This window comes from Theropithecus gelada, chromosome 6, assembly GCF_003255815.1.
Source record: "Theropithecus gelada isolate Dixy chromosome 6, Tgel_1.0, whole genome shotgun sequence".
NCBI lineage: Eukaryota > Metazoa > Chordata > Mammalia > Primates > Cercopithecidae > Theropithecus > Theropithecus gelada.
In genome coordinates, this window is record NC_037673.1 from 173,724,085 (window position 1) to 173,742,789 (window position 18,705).

At 59.6% G+C, this 18,705-nt stretch overlaps 1 protein-coding gene across 4 annotated transcripts; it reads right to left on the bottom strand.

Annotated features, from left to right (window-relative positions):
* Window positions 1-141: 141 nt before the first annotated feature.
* On the bottom strand, window positions 142-17,721 carry DBN1 (drebrin 1). 4 transcript variants are annotated; one of them, XM_025387262.1, is made up of 16 exons: window positions 17,639-17,721; window positions 16,764-16,850; window positions 12,235-12,290; window positions 11,502-11,614; window positions 11,255-11,329; window positions 10,993-11,139; window positions 10,767-10,844; window positions 10,423-10,574; window positions 10,283-10,346; window positions 4,146-4,205; window positions 3,935-4,058; window positions 3,109-3,246; window positions 2,604-2,774; window positions 1,573-2,222; window positions 1,169-1,271; window positions 142-1,014 (listed from the first exon to the last, which is right to left on the bottom strand). In XM_025387262.1, the coding sequence occupies exons 2-16, from the start codon at window positions 16,847-16,849 to the stop codon at window positions 944-946; spliced, it is 2,088 nt and encodes a 695-aa protein (XP_025243047.1). In that variant the 5' UTR covers window position 16,850; window positions 17,639-17,721; the 3' UTR covers window positions 142-943. The 4 variants fall into 4 exon arrangements, with proteins under 4 accessions (XP_025243047.1, XP_025243048.1, XP_025243050.1 ...); XM_025387263.1 differs by lacking the exon at window positions 17,639-17,721 and having other exon boundaries at window positions 11,502-11,611; window positions 16,764-17,010; XM_025387264.1 differs by lacking the exons at window positions 3,109-3,246; window positions 17,639-17,721 and having other exon boundaries at window positions 431-1,014; window positions 16,764-17,067.
* Window positions 17,722-18,705: the final 984 nt, after the last annotated feature.

Sequence of the window (18,705 nt, forward strand, 5' to 3'; positions counted from 1 at the left end):
GAGCCTCAGCCCCCAGCACCGCCCCCCGGCCCCGGCGGGTCTTGGAATTAGGGTGAGGACGCCCCCTGGTGGCAAGGAGGTGCTGCGGCCTCGGAGATGGGAGGAGTTGGGAACCTGGGTCAGGGCAGGCGGCAGCCCAAAGGGATCTGGATTTCTTTATTAACAGACATGAGCACGACCCGTTACAGAAGTTTGTGCTTTCCAAAAAAAACAGTTACTGAACGTGAAAAAGGAACCCAAGCAAAGAGGAAGGAGTTGGGGAGGGGCCACCAAAGCCCCTGGGCCCCATCCATAGCCCTGACCTGAACCGCGCCTAGGGCCTCCAGCCTGGGACCTGCCCAGCAGGAGAGGGGGGGGCAGCCGAGGGGCCCCAGCTGGGCCTGCTACTTCCTTTGGGCCAGACAAGAAGGGGTCAAAAGAAGGGCGGGGAGGGGGTCCCAGGGAGCCAGAGCCCACGAGCCATTTATTGCCATGTTTTAAAATTCGTGCAAAATATCTGAAGCCCTGGACAGAGAATACAAAGTGATATTTTTCCAAGAAACATAAAACTAGGAAAAGAGGTGGGAGACATTTTCCCACCAGAGCTCCCCGAACGCCAGGCCCCAAGCAGGGTGAGGCCTCCACCCCGGCCAGCTGAGCAGGGAGGACTAAGAGCTACAATCTGGACCAGGGAAGGAGGGGTGGAATTTGCAACAGCGTCTCAACTACCAACGGGAGGAAAACCAGTCAACTGTACAAGTCTCCTATCAACTTTTAAAAAAAAGAGAAAAGCTGTAAAAGTCAGGCCCTGTGGGTAGGGAAGCGGCCAAGTCCCCAGCCAGGGCCGGAATCCAGAGTGGGTGCCAGGCGGAGCTGCTGCGAATGCAGGCACGGCGGGCCGTCTGGCCAGAGGCCGATGCAGGTGGGCGGCCTTGGCAAGGGTAGCCTAGGGTTGGCGCCACCACTAATCACCACCCTCGAAGCCCTCCTCCTCTTCTGGAACTGGGTCTGCATCCCAGCATGTGATGTCGATTTCTGAGGCATTAGAAAGGGAGAGGAGTTAAGGACCTAGCAGACCCATACTTGTGTCCCCAGCCTCTGTGAGTGGTGGGCAGTGGTGGGGTGGCTACCCACACTCAAATCCAGCCCCCACACCCAAATTCCTCCCCATAATCCAGCCCAGTACTACCTGGAGGCTTGTTGTAGAACACAGGAGGTGGAGCCTTGGCACAGAGCTCTTCCGATTGGGCAAACTCCTCCTCCTGTGATTGACTGAAGTACCCCTCACTGGCCTGCAGGCGAAAGCATTAGGTCACTTGGCCCCACCCAGCCGGACTGGGGCTTACCTATCAGGCCTGAGCCCGTTTCCCCAGCAACCAATGACTCCATCAGTGGTTGCCAGGGAAACACGGATGCCTGCCTTGGGAACAAAAGCAGAGCTGGCCCACAGAGGCGGGGTGGGATGGACTTCCCCTCCAATAATGTGGGTCACAGAGAAAGGGGGTACTGGTGCAAGCATGAGGAATGCAGGGCCAGCACCCTGCTCAGCCCCCACTCCCTCCCATCCCTCCCACCAGGCAGTCCCTGCCGCACCTGGGTCCCCTCCTTCTGGGTGGTCTCGCCATTGGTTAGCAGGTGAGGCTCCGGCTCCTGCTCTTGCTCCAGCTCCTCAAGGGCTGAGGGCAGAGTTGGGGTCTGGGGGGCAGCCAGGGGCTCCCCTTCTACTTCCTCTGGGTCACAGAAGGTGGCTGGCGGCTCAGGCAGCTCATCAAAGTTGAGAAGGGTGGCACAGCCTTCGCCTGCTGGCGGCAGTGGCTCCGGAGCCACCTCGTCCAGCAGGGGCACCTCTGCCAGGGTGACCTCAGTACCCGAGGGTGGCGTGGGGGCCCTGGGCTCACCCTGGAGTGTGGAGGCCCCTTCCCCATTGCCAGGCCATAGGTCAATGAGGCTGGTGGCAGCGGGGGGCACGTTGTTGGCAACAGTGGTGTCTGCAGTGGCAGTGTCGGTTTCAATGGCGTCAGCTGCATCGTGGACCTCGGTGGCGTCAGCTGTGGCAGGCTCCACAGGAGCAGCCAGGACAGCCTGCTCTGCAGACTCCATGAACATCAAGTCCTCTGCAGGGCTGCCTGGCCCCCGGGGAGGCGCCTGTGCCTGAGGGGGCTCCTCCATGGGGCCAGCCCAGGCCTGAGGGGCTGCTGCTCTGGTCTCCTCACTGTCCAGGATGGGGCTGGGCTCCTGGGTCTCTGTCACAGCACAGGCAGAGGAGACATGCAACCGGCTCCCCTGGGGGAGGATGGAGACCTTGCCCACCCACTAACGAGTGACAGAGCCAGGGACTTCCATGCAGGTGGCCCACTGCCCCCTTACCCAGTGACCCCAGTGACTTTAAGCCCCTTGGCAGCTCTGGGAAGGCCCGATTCCCACTTGAGAGGGCAGGTGCTAAGCTTTAGAGAGGGCAGGTCTGACTGTACACCAGGGCTCCTCCCCCAGCAGCCGCCTCCAGGGCAGTGCAGTCTTGGTGATGGGTGGCCCAGATCCCTGGAGAACGGTTACCATGGCAACCTGGGGCTCCCAGCCAAGGACTGATGACGGGAGGCCTGGTGCAGGTAGGATCCCTCTCTCACCTTGGGCTGGTGGGGGTGGCGGTGGCAGCGGTGGAGGCTGTGAGGATGTGACCTCATCCAGGGCCCGCTCTATCTGCTCAGCAACAGGGGTGGAGGCGGTGCTGGAGTCAGACGGGCTCCGCGTGGGGATAGGAGTGGGCGCCATCCTCCGGTGGCTGTCCAGGTGGCTGCCTGTGGAACAAACCCCAGGTGGGTCAGTGAGGGCGGGGGAGCGGGGTGAGACAGGATTGTCCTCCTTGGGGCCTGGCCAGCACCTCCTCTCTGGAGTCTGGGTGGGGGCTGGGAGCTCCCCAGCCCCCGCAGGGGCCAGACTACAGCTCCAGACCCTGTAAACTAGGCCTCTGGGGGCCAGTGCCCCACAAGGCCAGGGGCAAGAGGCAGGCAGTGCCTGCCCTGGGGACAAATGCCAGAGATCAGCGGTCAGGCTGGGGGAGTGAGGGCGGGGGGCTGCTGGGAAGCGGGGCCCTCCTTACCACCCCCGCCGAGGCCTGGGGCTGCTACCTACATGGGAGGGAGGAAGAGAGGTTTGGGGTGCGGTGACAGGTGATATAGGGAAAGGGAGTCCGTGGAGGGGAGGAGGAGGAAGAGGAGGAGGAGGAAGGCCCACTGTCCGATGCCTTTATGAAAGGGCAGTACGGACGACCTGCCGAGAGAGACAGACAGAGAAAGAGACAGAGGACAAGAGAGGGTCAGTCTCCCCTACCCCTGCCCGAGGCCTCTCCCGCCCCCAGGGCTGGCCCTGGATGTCCAAGCTGCCTTCAGCCAGGGGCACACTCAGCCAAGCCAGCCACAGCCTCACACCGGCCCCAGACACACAGCCAGCCTGGGAGCAGTACAGCGGACAGGGCCTGTGGCGGGACCCCAGCACGGGGCAAGCACACTCAGACCAGCAGACAGGGCAGGGAAGAGCTTCAGGGGAGGCAGAAGCAGCACAGTGAGAAGCAGAACAGGGACACCTGGGTGCAAGCTCCAGGAGGCTCACTCAGGCCGGGGACAAGAGCCCAGCCCGCATGCATCCCGGCCTTCCAGGCCAGGCCTAATTCACCCCAGCCGAGCTGCTCCCCGCGGCCAGCGCTGTGCCTCGGCCCATGCCAGAGCTACCCCACAGGCTCTAGCACTCCCCACTGTTCAGCCACAAGCGACTTCACCACCATCCCTGGCCCTTCTTGGGGTCCTGCCACCTGGGAAGTGGTGGGCGGATGCACGCTGGATGAAGGTCTCGCCTTCTCCAAGGGTTCCTTGGGCAAGGCTTCCCTTCCAAGAGAGTCCCAGAGAGGCTCAGGGCCGTGACCTAAGGAGTGGGGCCAGGTGGGGGTGAGGCCTAGGACTACCTGGTCGATGGTTGAAGGGCGAGGGCACATCACAGCTGCCTGCAGAGGCTGATGCGACTCTTTCCTGCTGCTTGAAGAACTCCCGTGGGTTGTCAGGTCGCTGGGCAATAATGGCCGCTGCCTCCTGAGGGCACAAGGAAAAGGTTGGGGCTCGGCCAGGCAACCTGAGGTAGCCCTGTCCGCCTCACCTGGCTGGTGCGCCAGCTCTCACCTCCACCTCCGACTCTGACTTCTTCATGTGAGTCTCTTCCTCCTCATCCCGATGGTCACCCTAGAAACAAAGGGACAGTGTCTGGTGCACCTACCCCCACAGGGGCTCTTGGCCTTCTTTTTTACTGTATTTTATTTATTCATTTTGTTTTTAAGACAGGTTCTCGCCCTGTCACCCAGGCTGGACAGCAGTGGTGCAATCGCGGCTCACTGCAGCCTCTGCCTCCTGGGCTCAAGCAATCCTCCCACCTCAGCCTCCCGAGTAGCTGGGACTACAGGTGTGCACCACCATGCCCGGCTAATTTTAATTTTTTTGTAGAGATGGGGTCTCCCTATGTTGCCCAGGCTGGTCTCAACAAACTTCTAGGCTGAAGGGATCCTCCTACCTTGGCCTGCCGAAGGGTTGGGATGGATTACAGTCATGAGCCACCAGTGCCCAGCCTTCTGGCCTTCTTACAGCCCCCATGCTTCTTTCACAATCTGGCAGGAAGGGTCTCAGAGGTGGTACCTCTGCCCCGTCAAACCGAGTCACAGTCCCTCTCTTCCCTCAGGGCCCTCGGCCACCTAATCTCTGACCTGCCAGGCCTCTGGGCACCAGGCTCACTCACCCGCTTGCTCATCCCCATATGTAAGCAAGTGCCTAGGGCCATCCAGGAGTGCTCCTTGTTTTGCAGATAACTTTTCTCGGACCTCCTACCCTAGCGCCGGGGCCACCATGCTGCCAATGTTGCTGCCTGGACCGTGGCATCACGGCCCAGCCTTCCTCACTGCTACCTGCCTTATTTGCTCTCCATAGGCCCTGAAAGGACCTTTCCAAAATGCGGATCAGACCATGATTTTTCTGAGCTTAAAATCCCTCAGGGGTTCCCATGAGCCACAGCAAGCACTGGCTAAATATGACCCACAGATGGCTTTTGTTTTGCTGGTATGATATTTTTAAACCATGTTAATTAGTTGCCACCACTTAAAAACCAGGAACTTTCATACTGAAATCAGGGTCCCAGTTTCTCTTGAGGTGCCAGAGCCCTGGCGACATCACCTGCAAGCTCCAGAGCAGCCATCACCGGGGCCTCGCCGCAGCCCCCTTAAGACAGGCTTGTGCCGCCCGCTTGCCCCCGACCCCACCATCGCCTACTGGCTTCACCTGCCCACTGCACGCACTGTTTTGGGTAGGCAGGGCCCTCGCTTGGCCTACGTCCCCCACCCCTGCCTGACCTAGCCATCACCTCTCTAATACCACCCCCTGCCGGCCCCCACCCCACGGCGCCCACATACTGTGAGATGTAGACATCAAGTCCTCAGCACGACACAGTCAGTTCCCAGAACAGGCACACCCATTCCCACCTCCAAGCCTCAGCACGGGAGATCAGCCCCTCTCCCAAATGCCTGCTCCCGACCCGGGGGCCAGGCCCTCTGGTTTCCAGCTGCAGCATGACCACTGTTTCCTGGGGAAGAGGTCCCTGGCTTGCTCAGGTCATTTTCTCCTCTGGGTCCCCACAGGGTGTTCCTGGCTTCCACCACGATGACACCACATCCTTAAGTTCCTATTTCCGGAGGCACCTCCCTCTCCGCTGTGAGCGACACAGGACGAGGACTGGGATCTGCGGGTGGGTGGGTGGCCAGTACAAGGCGGGTGCATGTTTGCTCAACTGCACTCATACACCTAAGGCTTCTTAGTCAGTGTCCCCTGCTGCTCAGGTGGCAGCTTGGACAGGAGGGGCTGCTAAGGTGGTGAAGTCCCAGGGCAACTCTGCTTTTGAGCCTACAATCTAGAATTTTAGCTTATCTATCAGGGGCACTGGGAGAAGGGCCCTTCGTAGTATCCCACCCTCAGGAGGGCTGTCACCTCAACGATAACTTTGTGACCCCCAGAATGAAGTCTAAACTCCTCCTCTGCCCTTGCTCCCCTTTCCCAATCAAATTTCCCCCACTCCTCAGCCCACGGAGTTCCAGACAGCCCAGGCTCTTTGCCTTCCCATGAGCCTGTGTCCCACCAGCCTTTGCTGCTCTGCCCCTTGCCTGCTGTAATCTCACTTGGTTCCTCTGCCTTGTTCAAAGTAAGGACCAGGGGTAGCTACCACAAAGGCTTTTTTTTTGTTTGTTTGTTTGAGATGGAGTCTCGCTCTGTCGCCGGGGCTGGAGTGCAGTGGCGCGATCTCAGCTCACTGCAAGCTCCGCCTCCCGGGTTCACTCCATTCTCCTGCCTCAGCCCCCTGAGTAGCTGGGACTACAGGCGCCTGCCACCACGCCCGGCTAATTTCTTGTATTTTTTAGTAGAGACAGGGTTTCACTGTATTACCCAGGAGGGTCTCGATCTCCTGACCCATGATCCACCCGTCTCGGCCTCCCAAAGTGCTCGGATTACAGGCGTGAGCCACCGCGCCCGACCCACCACAAAGGCTTTAACTACCAACCATGTGAACAACACTGAAACAAGCAAGGCCCAGAGGAAGGAGAGAGACCAACGCACTAACCACACAGGCCAAAGCCACTGCTGTGCCTAAAGCATTTTCAGATACACGGGAGCTCCCCTGCAGGCCAGGCAAAAAGGGAACCCAGATATGGCACACAATTCGTAACAGGGGAGAGAAAGCAGACAGCTCCTTAAGCCAGGAGAAAGCATTTTATAGTGCTAAATCCCAAAGTCTCTCACACGTGCCCTTCCTTAGAGAACCTGAAGTTGCAAGGGAACCACACTGACCTGCTAGAATGTCCACTGCCACTCTCAGGTGGACTATACTCGAAGGGCCAGATGGGACTATAAAATAATGGTAAGCTCCTTCAGACTTTACCTGAAATGTTGATAACTGGTGAAAATAAATCAGCTCAGGGGGTTCACAACACTGTTCTGTCTACCTGCATGTCTGTATGTTTGAAATGTCAGCATAAAAATAAACTTTATCGGGGCCGGGCGCGGTGCACTTTGGGAGGCCGAGGTGGGAGGATCACCTGAGGTCAGGAGTTTGAGACCAGCCTGGCCAACGTGGTGAAAACCCATCTCTACTAAAAATACAAAAATTACCCAGGCGTGGTGGTGGGTGCCTGTAATCCCACCTACTTGGGAGGCTGAGGCAGGAGAATCGCTTGAACCCAGGAGGCAGAGGTTGCAGTGAGCTGAGATGGCGCCATTGCACTCCTGCCTGGGGGACAAGCGTGGGACTTCATCTCAAAAATAAATAAATCAATAAAAATAAAATTTAAAAAATAAATAAACTTTATCGGGCAGGGCACAGTGGCTCACGCCTGTAATTCCAGGACTTCGGGAGGCTGAGGCAGGTGGATCACGAGGTCAGGAGTTCCAGACCAGCCCGACCAACATGGTGAAACCCTGTCTCTACCAAAAATACAAAAATTAGCTGGGCATGGGGGTGCATGCCTGTAATCCCAGCTACTCAGGAGGCTGAGGCAAGAGGATCGCTTGAACCCAGGAGGCAGAGGTTGCAGTGAGCTGAGATCGTGCCACTGCACTCCAGCCTGGGCGACAGAGTAAGACTCCGTTTCAAAAAAATTAAAAAATAATAAATATTTATTTATTAACTTGGCTGGGCACGGTGGCTCACGCCTGTAGTCCCAGCACTTTGGGAGGCCGAGGCGGGTGGATCACGAGGACAAGAGATCGAGACTATCCTGGCCAACATGGTGAAACCCTGTCTCTACTAAAGATACAAAAAAAAAAAAAAAAAAAAAAAGGAATAAACTTTATCCACTGGGTGCAGTGGCTCATGCCTGTAATCCCAGCACTTTGTGAGGCCGAGGTGGATCACCTGAGGTCAGGAGTTCGAGATCAGCCTGGCCAACAAGGTGAAACCCCATTTCTACTAAAAATACAAAAATTAGCCGGGCGTGGTGGTGGGTGCCTGTAATCCCAGCTACTTGGGAGGCTGAGACAGGAAAATCACTTAAACCTGGGAGGCAGGCCAGGCGCAGTGGCTCATGCCTGTAATCCCAGCACTTTAGGTGGCTGAGGTGGGTGGGTCACAAGGTCAGGAGATCGAGACCATCCTGGCTAACACAGTGAAACCCCGTCTCTACTAAAAATACAAAAAAATTAGCCAGGCATGGTGGCAGGCGACTGTAGTCCCAGCTACTTGGAGGCTTAGGCAGGAGAATGGCGTGAACCTGGGAGGCGGAGCTTGCAGTGAGCTGAGATCGCACCACTACACTCCAGCCTGGGCAATAGAGCGAGACTCCATCTCAAAAAATAAATAAATACTCAAGCCTGTAATCCCAGCACTTTGGGAGGCCGAGACGGGCGGATCACGAGGTCAGGAGATCGAGACCATCCTGGCTAACAGGGTGAAACCCCGTCTCTATTAAGAAATACAAAAAAAAAACTAGCCGGGCGAGGTGGCGGGCGCCTGTAGTCCCAGCTACTCGGGAGGCTGAGGCAGGAGAATGGCGTGAACCCGGGAGGCGGAGCTTGCAGTGAGCTGAGATCCGGCCACTGCACTCCAGCCTGGGCGACAGAGCGAGACTCCGTCTCAAAAAAAAAAAATAAATAAATAAAATAAATAAATAAATAAATAAATAACCCTCACTCTGAAAGGATAAAGAAAATGTGGTATATCCATACAATAGAATATGATTCAGCCTTCAAAAGGAAGGAAATTCTGACGCATGCTACAACATGGATGAACCTTAAGGACATCATGCTAAGTGAAATAAGCCACACGCACAAGGACAAACACTGTGTGATTCCACTGATAGGCGGTCTCCAGAGTAGTCAACTTCAGAGAGACAGAAAGTGGAATGGTGGCTGCCAGGAGCTGGCCAGTGGGGAAGGGCAGAATTTGTGTTTAATGAACAGTGGTGGTGGTTATCCAACAATGTGAATGAATTTAATGCCACTTAATGAAATGCAGATTTTAAAATGACTGAAATGGTACATTTTATGTATTTTGCCACAATTAAAGCAAATACATGTGGCCGGGCGCAGTGGCTCACGCCTGTAATCCCAGCATTTTGGGAGGCCAAGGCAGGCAGATCAACTAAGGTCAGGAGTTCAAGACCAGCCTGGCCAACATGGTGAAACCCTGTCTCTACAAAAACACAAAAATTAGCTGGGCATGATGGCATGCACCTGTAATCCCAGCTACTCAGGAGGCTGAGGGAGAGAATAGCTTGAACCCGGGAGGCGGAGGTTGCAGTGAGCCAAGATCATGCCACTGCATTCCATCCTGGGTGACAGAGTGAGAGTCCATCTCAAAAAAAAAAACAAAACAAAAAAACAAAAGAAAACATGAATCAGCTTATGAAAATAAGATCTTACCCAGCTTGTTCTCCACCACGTTCTGTATGTGGCAGGTGGCAAGTGTGTGTTGAATGAATGACACTGGAGCTTACCAGCCAGCCACACATCGTCCCCATCCCATCCAAGGGCCGATGTGACTGGAGTGACTTAATGCTGATGCCTGCAGGACTGTCTTGCCTCCTCTCTCTCAGCCTCCTGTGGGTGACTCTGGAGCCCGTTTCAGTCCCCACAGCCCTGCACCTGCCCATCACAGTCCCAGTCCAGATGAGTATGAACCCACCTCCCTTCCTGAACTGAGCCATGCTCAGTCCTGAATGACATTAGCTATTTCCAAAACACTAAATTCAAAGCATGAAGATGTGACTCTGCTGTAATTTTCAGGGACCAATCCACAGGACCTACGCGCAATTCCCAATGTCTGGAGATTCAGACGGGACCCCTGGAACAAAGAGGCTGCTCCCAAGGAGACGCAGCACACTGGCTACGGATGCTCGGCACTGGCCCAGGCTCCCCCATGCCGCCTGCCTCACTCCCGTGGCGGGACCAGGCCTGGTGGCCCCTCAGAGTGCAGGAACAGTGTCTAATCTGCCAAGAGACCCCGGGGGAGGGGAGAGGGAGCCTGGTCAGTGAGGGTCTGGGTCTAGATGGATTTTCTCTTCCAATCTAGAGCACAAGCTTCTCCAAAGTAGTCTTTTTCCACAGCCAGAGGCCAGAGCCCCACGTGATGAGGTGCCAGGCCTGATGCTCCATGGCACCTCGTGCCCATGCAGGTCCCCAGAACAGCCACCGCTGTCTCCCAGCCACTGATCTCCCCACCAGGCCCAGGAGCACAGGGACCATTCTCACTTCCCTGACCCAGAGACCGGGAGCCTTGGCCAAGAACTTACAAAGATAGACTGCTCCTTCAACCGCCTCTTGGCCTCTTCCGCTTCTAAAGTCTGCTGTTTCCTCCTGGAACGATAAGCAGCCGGCACCCGTCAGGGTGCGCCCGGGGGGCCCTGGAGCGCTGCCGGGCGGGCGGGCTCACCTGTGCTCCTCGATCTGCTGCTCCCGCTCCCGGTAGCGCCGCTCGCGCTCCTCTTGCTCCTGCCGCTCCTGCTCCATCCGCTCCTGCTCAAACCTGAGCCTCTCATCCAGGGCCTTCTTCCTCTCCTCCTCCTTCCGCAGCTCTTCTTCCTTCTGCGAGCCCCGGTGCGAGCAAGGGTAGGCCCTGAGCCTGGGCGCCTGAACCCAGTCCCTCCGGCCCCTCCCTAACCCAGGGCTGGGGGCGGGGCACGTGGCATGGGCCATGCCACTGCAGTGAGGGACTCAGACCTGCCCCATGGGGTCCACGAGGGGCGGCTCAGCCAGGCCAGGCTCAGGGTTCCATACCTTGGCCTGCTCCCAGAACTGCTCTCGGTTAATCCGCTTCATTTCCACAGCTGCATCTGTCTTCTGGTAGGTGGTGCCCTGCGGTGTCGAAGGACCCAGCATGGGCAGGCTGAATGCCCCAGGAGCCCCCCACACCTAAAGGGTGAGGGCTAAGAGGGACCGGGCAGGCCAGACTCGAGCACCAGGCCACGCAGGCAGAGCCCACAGGTGCCAAACACACACTAACCACGGGCTCTGCGTTCTCATCCTCTCGCAGCCGCAGCCGGTGCAGCACGGGGCTGGAGAGCCGCGCTAGCCCGTTGGAGAGCCGCTGCCCGATGGCACCCGCGTCTATGTCTTCCACGCTGCTGGCGTTCACGATCACGTCGACGCCCTTCCACAAGAAGATGGCAGTGCTCAGGTGGCAGCATCCTCCCGCCATCACCACCCCAGCACACAGACCCTGGTGGCTGTCCCCACCCCTAAGAGCCCTGGCCCCCGACACACACCTGGAAGAACTCAGCCACCTTAGCCACATGGCTGGCACAAGCGCACTTGCGGGCATCAGGCACATCTTCACCCACCTGCAAAGTACCCAGCAAAGAGGCGGTCGGGAAAGGACAAGGGGGGGCCCTACATGATAGGGTGCATCTTCCCCGGAACTGGTGGGGTTCCCTCTCCACGGGTGTCAGAGGGCCGACGGGAAGGGCGCCTGCTCTGGGCCTTCAGCTCCCTTCCCCAGCCCCGGCCGCATACCCAGTTGATGAGCACGTATTTTGGCAGAGCAGCTTGGGAGTCCTTGACACTGCAGAAGCCGTACATCACCTTCTGGTTCTCAAAGTGTCCCGAAAGCTCCTGCAAGCCCCCTTCTGGGGTAACCAGGAGAGCGTCAGGTGTCTCTGCCTCCTAAACCCTTCCCAAAAAGAGCCTGGAACTCAAAGGAAAGGCTCCTCCAGGGCTCCGCAGGCCCCCCAGGGGTCTTCTGGCCTCTGGGATGTGTGGGCCCCAGTTTGGTGTTGGTATGTGTGGGGGCGGCAGTGCACAGGGATGCGGCTTTGCCTATGACTCCTGCAGGCCCTGATTTGGGGTAGGACTGAGGAAGTGTTTGTTCTTCACACTCAGGTCTCATTCTTCACACATCATCATGTCTCACCAGGTGCCAGTGCCCAGAGGCACAATCAAGCCTTCTGGCTCTGGGGAAGGCAGTGAATAGGGCCCTTCCCCCAAAGCGTCCCAGCTGTGTGGCTTTAGGCAAGTCACTTTCCCTATTGGAGGCTCAGCCTCGTAAGTCCAACATTCAACAAGACTCAGAGCTTCCTCCCCACCCTGGGGACACAGGGATGACTGGAGGAAGGACACCAGCCAAATCCAGGCAAGTGTGGGGCTGCAGGGTGCAGGCGGGGAGGTGGCCTACAGTCAGGTGGGTGGGGAAGAAAACAATGGGAGGAGGGGGTGGAGAGGAAGGCGAAGGAATGGCTGGAATTCCTACCTCCTGATGCTGCAAGCTTGAGGTCATCCGAGCCATCCTCGTATGTGTACAGAGCCCTGGGGAGAGGGAGGGGTGGCTGTCAAACTGTCAGGGCCCAGGCCGCCAATTCTGGGTGGGGACGGCTCTGGGGAGGGATAGGGGACATGGAGGGGGTAGGACAGCAACAGGGAGGGCTCCTGCTGTAGCCATGACAACAGGGCCAGGCATTGGTTCAGGCGGGAGCCCAGCAGGGTGCCGCTGGAGGCCGGGGTCAGGCGGGGCACAGGCAGTGAGGGGAGAAATTGCTGGCTGGTCGAGCTCAGTGCGCAGCATCCCGGCCCTGGCCCTGGCAGCCTACAACCCAGTGGAGCGGGTGTGTGATGGAGATTCCAAGGCGACGGTTCCTTGGTTACTGTTCCCTGGCTACCACAATCCTCATCCCCCATTGGCTAGTGCCAGGAACTTACCTGGCACGTGCCTTGGTCCCCGCTGCCCCTCCCCCGGGGAGGGAGGAGGAGAAGAGAGAACCTGGTGCTCCTACAGCTCTGGGCATCCCCCGGTAACCATGGCAACCCTGCAATTGGCACACGACTGGCCCACCCCAACTGCATTCTCCTTGAACACAAAGGACCCTGGGGACCCGCCCTCAGCCTCAATCTCCGCCTCTCTGAAATGGGGATGAGGTCACTGCAGTCACTCTCGCCCAGACTCTGGCCCCAGGGTGGCCATGCGTGAGCTCCAGGCCTTCCAGCCCCTAGGCTGCCTCAGCCCTGGCTGAGGCCTCCTGAGACTGCTGGCCTTTCCTTCCGCCTGAGCTTCAACAGAAAGCTGACCTGGCGGCCTTCCTCCTCCTCCTCCTCCCCAGCTTTGTGTGCCCTGGCTCCTTCTGATAGGCTGTGGTGACAGAGCATCCATTTCACGGAAGGGAATGCAGAGATGCCTCCCCCATCACCCCATGCAGGCCCAGGCTGAGGACCTTCTGGGAGGGAGGAGAGCCGGGCCTAGGAGGAAGGGCCTTGTCCCTGAGGTTTGAAAGGGCTCAACCCCTTCTCCAAACTCCTATTCCCACGTGCCAAGGCAGGAGGCTGGGGCTGTGAGGAGGGGAGGCAGTAAGGGAGGGCAAGGGGGAAGAGAAAGAGGAGGGGAGAAGCAGAGGGAGAAACAGGGAGAGGAGGAAAAAGAGAAAGGACAGAAGTGAAGGGACAAAGGAAATGAAGGCGGGAGGGACGGAGGGGACATCTTAAGAGGTTGTGGCCAGGGCCAAATGGCCCCAGCCCCTCCCCTTCCTGAATTCCCCACTTCCTACCTCCAGGAAGGAACACAGGTGGGCTGGGGGGCTGGGAGTTCCTGGTCCAACTGTTACCCCCAGCTCCGGCCTGACCCTGACAGCTGCTCTCAGCACAGCTGGCCCGCCACCTGTTCTGCTGCCCTAACCCACCACGGGAACAAAGGGCCCTGAGAGAAGCAGGCTCTGTCCCTCTCCATGCACAGATGAGAAACTGAGGCAGAGCCCAGAGACCCTAGTTCCTAGAGACTGCTCTAGACATCAAGCGTCCCTGAGAGGACCTGTCTTGGCCTGCCCAGGCTCCCTGGGGCGCCTTCCATCCTCAGCCCCTGACTACCCACCTCCGGCCACCTTTTCCTACTCCAGGGACAGCCCTTCTCCAGCAGAAACCATACCCCAGTTCAAACCGTCCAGCCTGCCTTTCCATCAGACTGCCCTGTCCACACCACACACTTGGGCCACACTGGACGGCTCCCTGACCCAGGCAGGGTTCTGGACAGGGCTCACCCTGGAGCCTCTGCCTATGTTGTTCTCTTCACATGGAAGGCAAGACCTGCTCCTCTACCCCACGCTTATTCCCAGTGGAATCCTTCCGTTCTTCAGAGCCCAGTGCTGGCTGCTGGCCCCCAGCAGCCTCCCCTGAGCTGCCCCTCCCAGAGCACCCCCCACATCCCAGCAGGAATACAAAGACCAGTGCTTCTCAAACACATCAGAGGCATCCCGAGCCTGGTGCTGCACCAGGTGGAAGCTGGTGAAACCACAGGGAATCAGGATGGGGTAGAGGACCCCTACATATCTTACCAGCTCCAACTCCTAGAGACAGACACTGCCCCCAACTGTAAGCCTCCTGAAGGCAAGAATGCTGACTCAATCAGCACATCCTGCTCTCTGAGTCCTGGGGTCCAGCACACCACACACCATAAGCATGTGTGATATTGACACCAACTTAGAAGCCATCTAGCCAGAGATACTGAACTAGTGTGAGATGGGAGCTGGAATGTGGCAGTTCCAGAGACCCTCGGGTGAGCTGGGGTGGGGGGGTGAGGGCAGGTGGACCCCTCAGGACTATCACTCTCAGGATGGTGGTGCTAGAAAGGCCTTCAGTATCTGAGGTAGGGCTGGGCCCAATCCTTTTTCTTTCCAAGAGGACCAGGAACTTGTATATGATCACAGTGAGTCATATCACAACCGGGACAACAGCGGCCCCTCCCACTATACAACCTCATTTCCTGGGTCCCCTGCTCCCTGTGCCAGAGTAGTGGTCCACTTCAGAGGCCCTGCCACCTAGAAGTGAACTCCCCCCCAACCACCCCTCCCCATTGGAAGCAAGGTAAGCGGGGGCAGACAGCCATTTACCCAAGACACCCCTCCCTCTGGACCTACGTGCAGCGTCTGCCTCTGAGTCTTCAGACCTCACTGCACCCCTGGTTCCATGCTGGGCACTGGGGTATTCATATCCTCTTGTGCAGAAAGTGATCCTCACACCCCTTTTTCAAAATGTGATCTGGGCCCGTAGTGAACAAATATGTGCATGTGTGCATCTGTGTGTCCCACACACAACCCAGATGGGGGGTGACGCACACCAGTGATGAATAACTCGCTTTGGCCACATGGATGCTGCTGGGGTGGGGGGGGCAGGCCTCTGTTGAGCAGGATGTTGAGCAACAGGGGTTCTGTGGCCCTGGCAATAGGCCACCAGGGCTCTGCTTTTAGGAGAAAATGGGGTGGTGGTAGACAACACCCCTCCAGACTGGAGGGCGAAGGAGGTGTTCTGGGGTGAGCTGTGCCTCTCCCCAGGCGGGGCCTTACCCCGAAGCCAGCTCCTACACCAGGCCAAGCCGGCCACTTGCCCAGAGCTCCTCCCATGATCTCAGCCCCCCCGGGGCAGGGCTGGGACAATGGGTGGGCCGCCTGCCTGCTGAGTCTGTGCTGGCCTCTCCTGTGACTGACCTGCAGGACACGAGAGCTTGTCTCTCTCGCGTCCATCCCTCCAGGCCTGGCTGCTGGCCAGTGCTGCAGTACCATGCCATGGATGCCCAGCCATCTCATCCTCTCCTCCAGGAGCCCCCAGGTCAGAGTCTCCACCTGACTGCCTGCCCAGTGTGTGGGTGAGGCCAGCCCAAGCGGGGTCCTTCAGACCCGCCCTCCTCTTTGCCTCAGTTTCCTCAAGAAGAGCCTGTTCCCATCTGCCAGCGGGGAGAGGCGGCCTAGGAACCAGATGGGCACCTTCCCCAAGAGTATTACGGGGTGGGGCGGGGAGGAAGAGGATTCCAGGATGGGGCAGTGAGGAACCCCTCGGTTTCTTCTTTCCGCCGCCAGCCCCAGAGCAGGTGGTCCATCCCCTCCCCCAGCTCAGGGGGAGACAGCAGTTGGGGGGCGGGGAGAGGGGCGGCCCAGCTCCTCCCCTATCAGGGACCGAGGGCCCCTTGGTAGGGGCCCGTGGATCTGTTCACCCCTTCAGCCCTCTTTGGGGGCTCCCTCCACACTTGTTCTCCAGAGGGCTTCCTCCCAGGGACCTCAGCTGGCGCCCTAGACAGGCAGCTCAGTGCCCCCCAGCCAGCTGCCTAGTCCCCGCAGTCCCCTTCAGGTAGGGGAGGAGAGCTCACCCCTGCCTCCTCCGCGACCCGCGGCGGTAAGGGAGTCACTTCGCGGTCGCCATGTGGCAGCAAACATCCTTCCACCTCACTCCAGCCCAGGTTTCCGGGGGGAGGGCGGCCCACTCCGAGAGGCCCCCGGTGGGCGGGGCGCCCGGCCCCCAGCCCGCTCCGCTCCTCCCCCGCCCTCGCTTTCCTTTGTGCTGTGGCCGGGCCGGGATGAACCAGGCAGGCTGCGCTGGCTCCGCTAGCTCGGTCCCCGCCCCGTCCCCGCCCGGACCTCGCCCGCTCGAAGGTGGCGAAGGTGCCCTTGGCCGCCCCGTGCACACCTATCCCCCGGGCCCGGGGGTAGGGTGGGGGATGGGCTCCCGCAGGGCCACGCGGCCCTGGGCCCCACATCGGGACCCCGCGCCTCCGGGCCGCGTCCGGCCGCCGCTCCCACCGCGCGCCTGGGGCCGCCTCCGGGCACTTGGGGCCCGGCAGTGCCCCGCCTGGCCCGCCGGCCCCTCCCCCGGCGCGCACAAAGGCAGCCCCTCCCGGCCCTCCCGGCCCGCTGCACCATTTCGGGGTCCCCCTCCCTTCCCGGCGGCGGGGCGGCGGGGCGGGAGAGAAACAAAGGCGCGGCGGCGGCGCGGGGACAAAGGGGCCGGGGGCGGGGGCGGGGGGCTCACCAGTCGGCCGCGCTCTCCTCTCGGATCACCTCCTCGTACGCCGCCAGCAGCTCCAGGCGGTGGCCGCTGAAGCTGACGCCGGCCATGCTTCGGGCCGGACCGGGCCGAACGGACAGACGCGCGGACGGACGGGCGGACGGAGGAGGAGGGAGGGAAAGAGGGAGTCGCCGCCGCCGCCTCGGAGCCTCTGCAGCGTCGCGAGCCGAGCGAGCCAGCGGCCGGGGGAGGGGAGCCGGCCGGCGGGGGGCGGGGGGCGCTGGCTCCGCCCGGCTCGCTCCCTCCGCTCGCTCGGTCCTAGCGCCGCCCCGGCCCGGCCCAGGGGGAGGCCCGCCCCCCCTTCCCGGCCTGCCCCGGGCGCCCCCGCGCCCCTCACCCGCCGCCCCTGCGCTCCGCTCCGGGGCCAGCCCCACCCACGTCCCGAACCCTCACCTGCCCCGTCCGTACCCTCGGCGCTAGCCCTCCTTCCAGCCCCGAACCCAGCCCCGTTCCCACCTCCCCCCGCCCACCCCCCGTCCCAATCCGGTCCCGCCCCACCCATTGCTTCATTGATCTCCATTCCTGGTGCGTCCCACTCCATGTTAAACCCATTTTCATCCCAAGCCAGGTCACACACCAGCCCACCCCTGGCCCGTCTCCAGTCTATCCCATCATATCCACTGCCATCTGCATCCCACCCTCAAATCCAACCCAGTTCCTTTCCCATCCCAGCTTCAGCCCCATGCTTAGCACTTTCCCCCTCCCCCGCAACATTTCTCACGGCAACCTCTTCAGTCCAGCCCATCCCAGTCTCATCCTGATCCCAGTTCCCAATTCCCAACCACAGTCCCCCATCTCGGCTCCATGACCAGTTATTCCAGGCCATTCTCAGCCGCTACCCGGCTCATTATCCCTCCATTCCAGGCCTCCCCTCCCCTCCAAGCCTGTGCCCTCTGAGATGGGGCTAGCTAGGAAATCCTTTGCGTTCTCTCCCAAGCCTCAGGCATCCCAGAGGAGTCCCAAGTAGAGTCCCGGAAGCAGCAACTAACCCCAGCCTCCCAGGGCAGAGCTCCTCCAAGGACGCTCAGGGCCAGCCTCTTGGCACCTTTATCTCCTAAAACTCTAAGCACAGAAGGGGAGGGGGCCTCAGAAAAGTCCCCTGCAAGGGAGTGGACACCATGCCAGGGCCTCCCAGAACTCCGTTCCTTGCTGGGTGAGGACCCTGAAACCGTCCACAGTGCTCAGTGGACCACAACAAAGTCTCCAACCTGGACCTCCCTGAGCAAACTTCACCTGGTCCCATCCGCACCACGGAGGAGGAGGTGGTTCTAGCCGGGCCTCCGAGTTCTGCATTGGGTAACTGGCTATGCCAAGAGAAGGAGAGCAGTGCTGCCTATGTGGCAGCGGTTCCTGGTGCTCTGGAGTTGGGAGAACCCTCTTAAAACTCAAAATGTTCACAGGCCCTGCCTTGGGAAGTCAGTGCCCACTATATCTAGGGACCACTGGCCGTGGCAGTTTCTCCATGGCCCCTACTAGAGTGAGGCCCAGGCAGGGAGAGACCCAGGCCCTGTGCCCTGGACCAACTGGCCAGTAGGTGTGGTTGGCATGCAGTGGGGATCCCTAAGGGAGTGGGTGACACAAGGTGGGAAAGGGAAGTGGGGAGAGCCATGGGGGACAGGGCTTCAGCCATCCCCCACCCTGAGGCATGAGAGCAGAATTCTGGGGAGGAGGGAGCCGGGGAGGGGCAGACAGATGGCTGGCCATGAGCATCTGTGGCCTCAGCCTCTTCCAACTTCCTTTGACTTGTCCTAGCTCACAGCTCCTCACCAACCCCCCGCCCGTCCCCCCACCCCCCAGCCTCCTGCACACTCAATTTTGCATCCAAAAAACAGAAGCCCTAAATGCATCTAAGCTCTTCCTTCCTCAAATTCCTGCCTCCCCACCAGCCACCTACAAACTCTCCAGC

Bases quoted from the DNA above. Each gene is read 5' to 3' on its own strand.
- DBN1 (XM_025387262.1), bottom strand. From the start codon at position 16,849: ATGGCCGGCGTCAGCTTCAGCGGCCACCGCCTGGAGCTGCTGGCGGCG. The intron at 10,845-10,992 runs GTTAGTGTGTGT...TCGACACCGCAG, and splicing joins ATGAGAACGCAGAGCCCGTG to GGCACCACCTACCAGAAGAC. The intron at 4,206-10,282 runs GTAAGTTCTTGG...CTTTGTTTCTAG, and splicing joins TGAAGGAGCAGTCTATCTTT to GGTGACCATCGGGATGAGGA.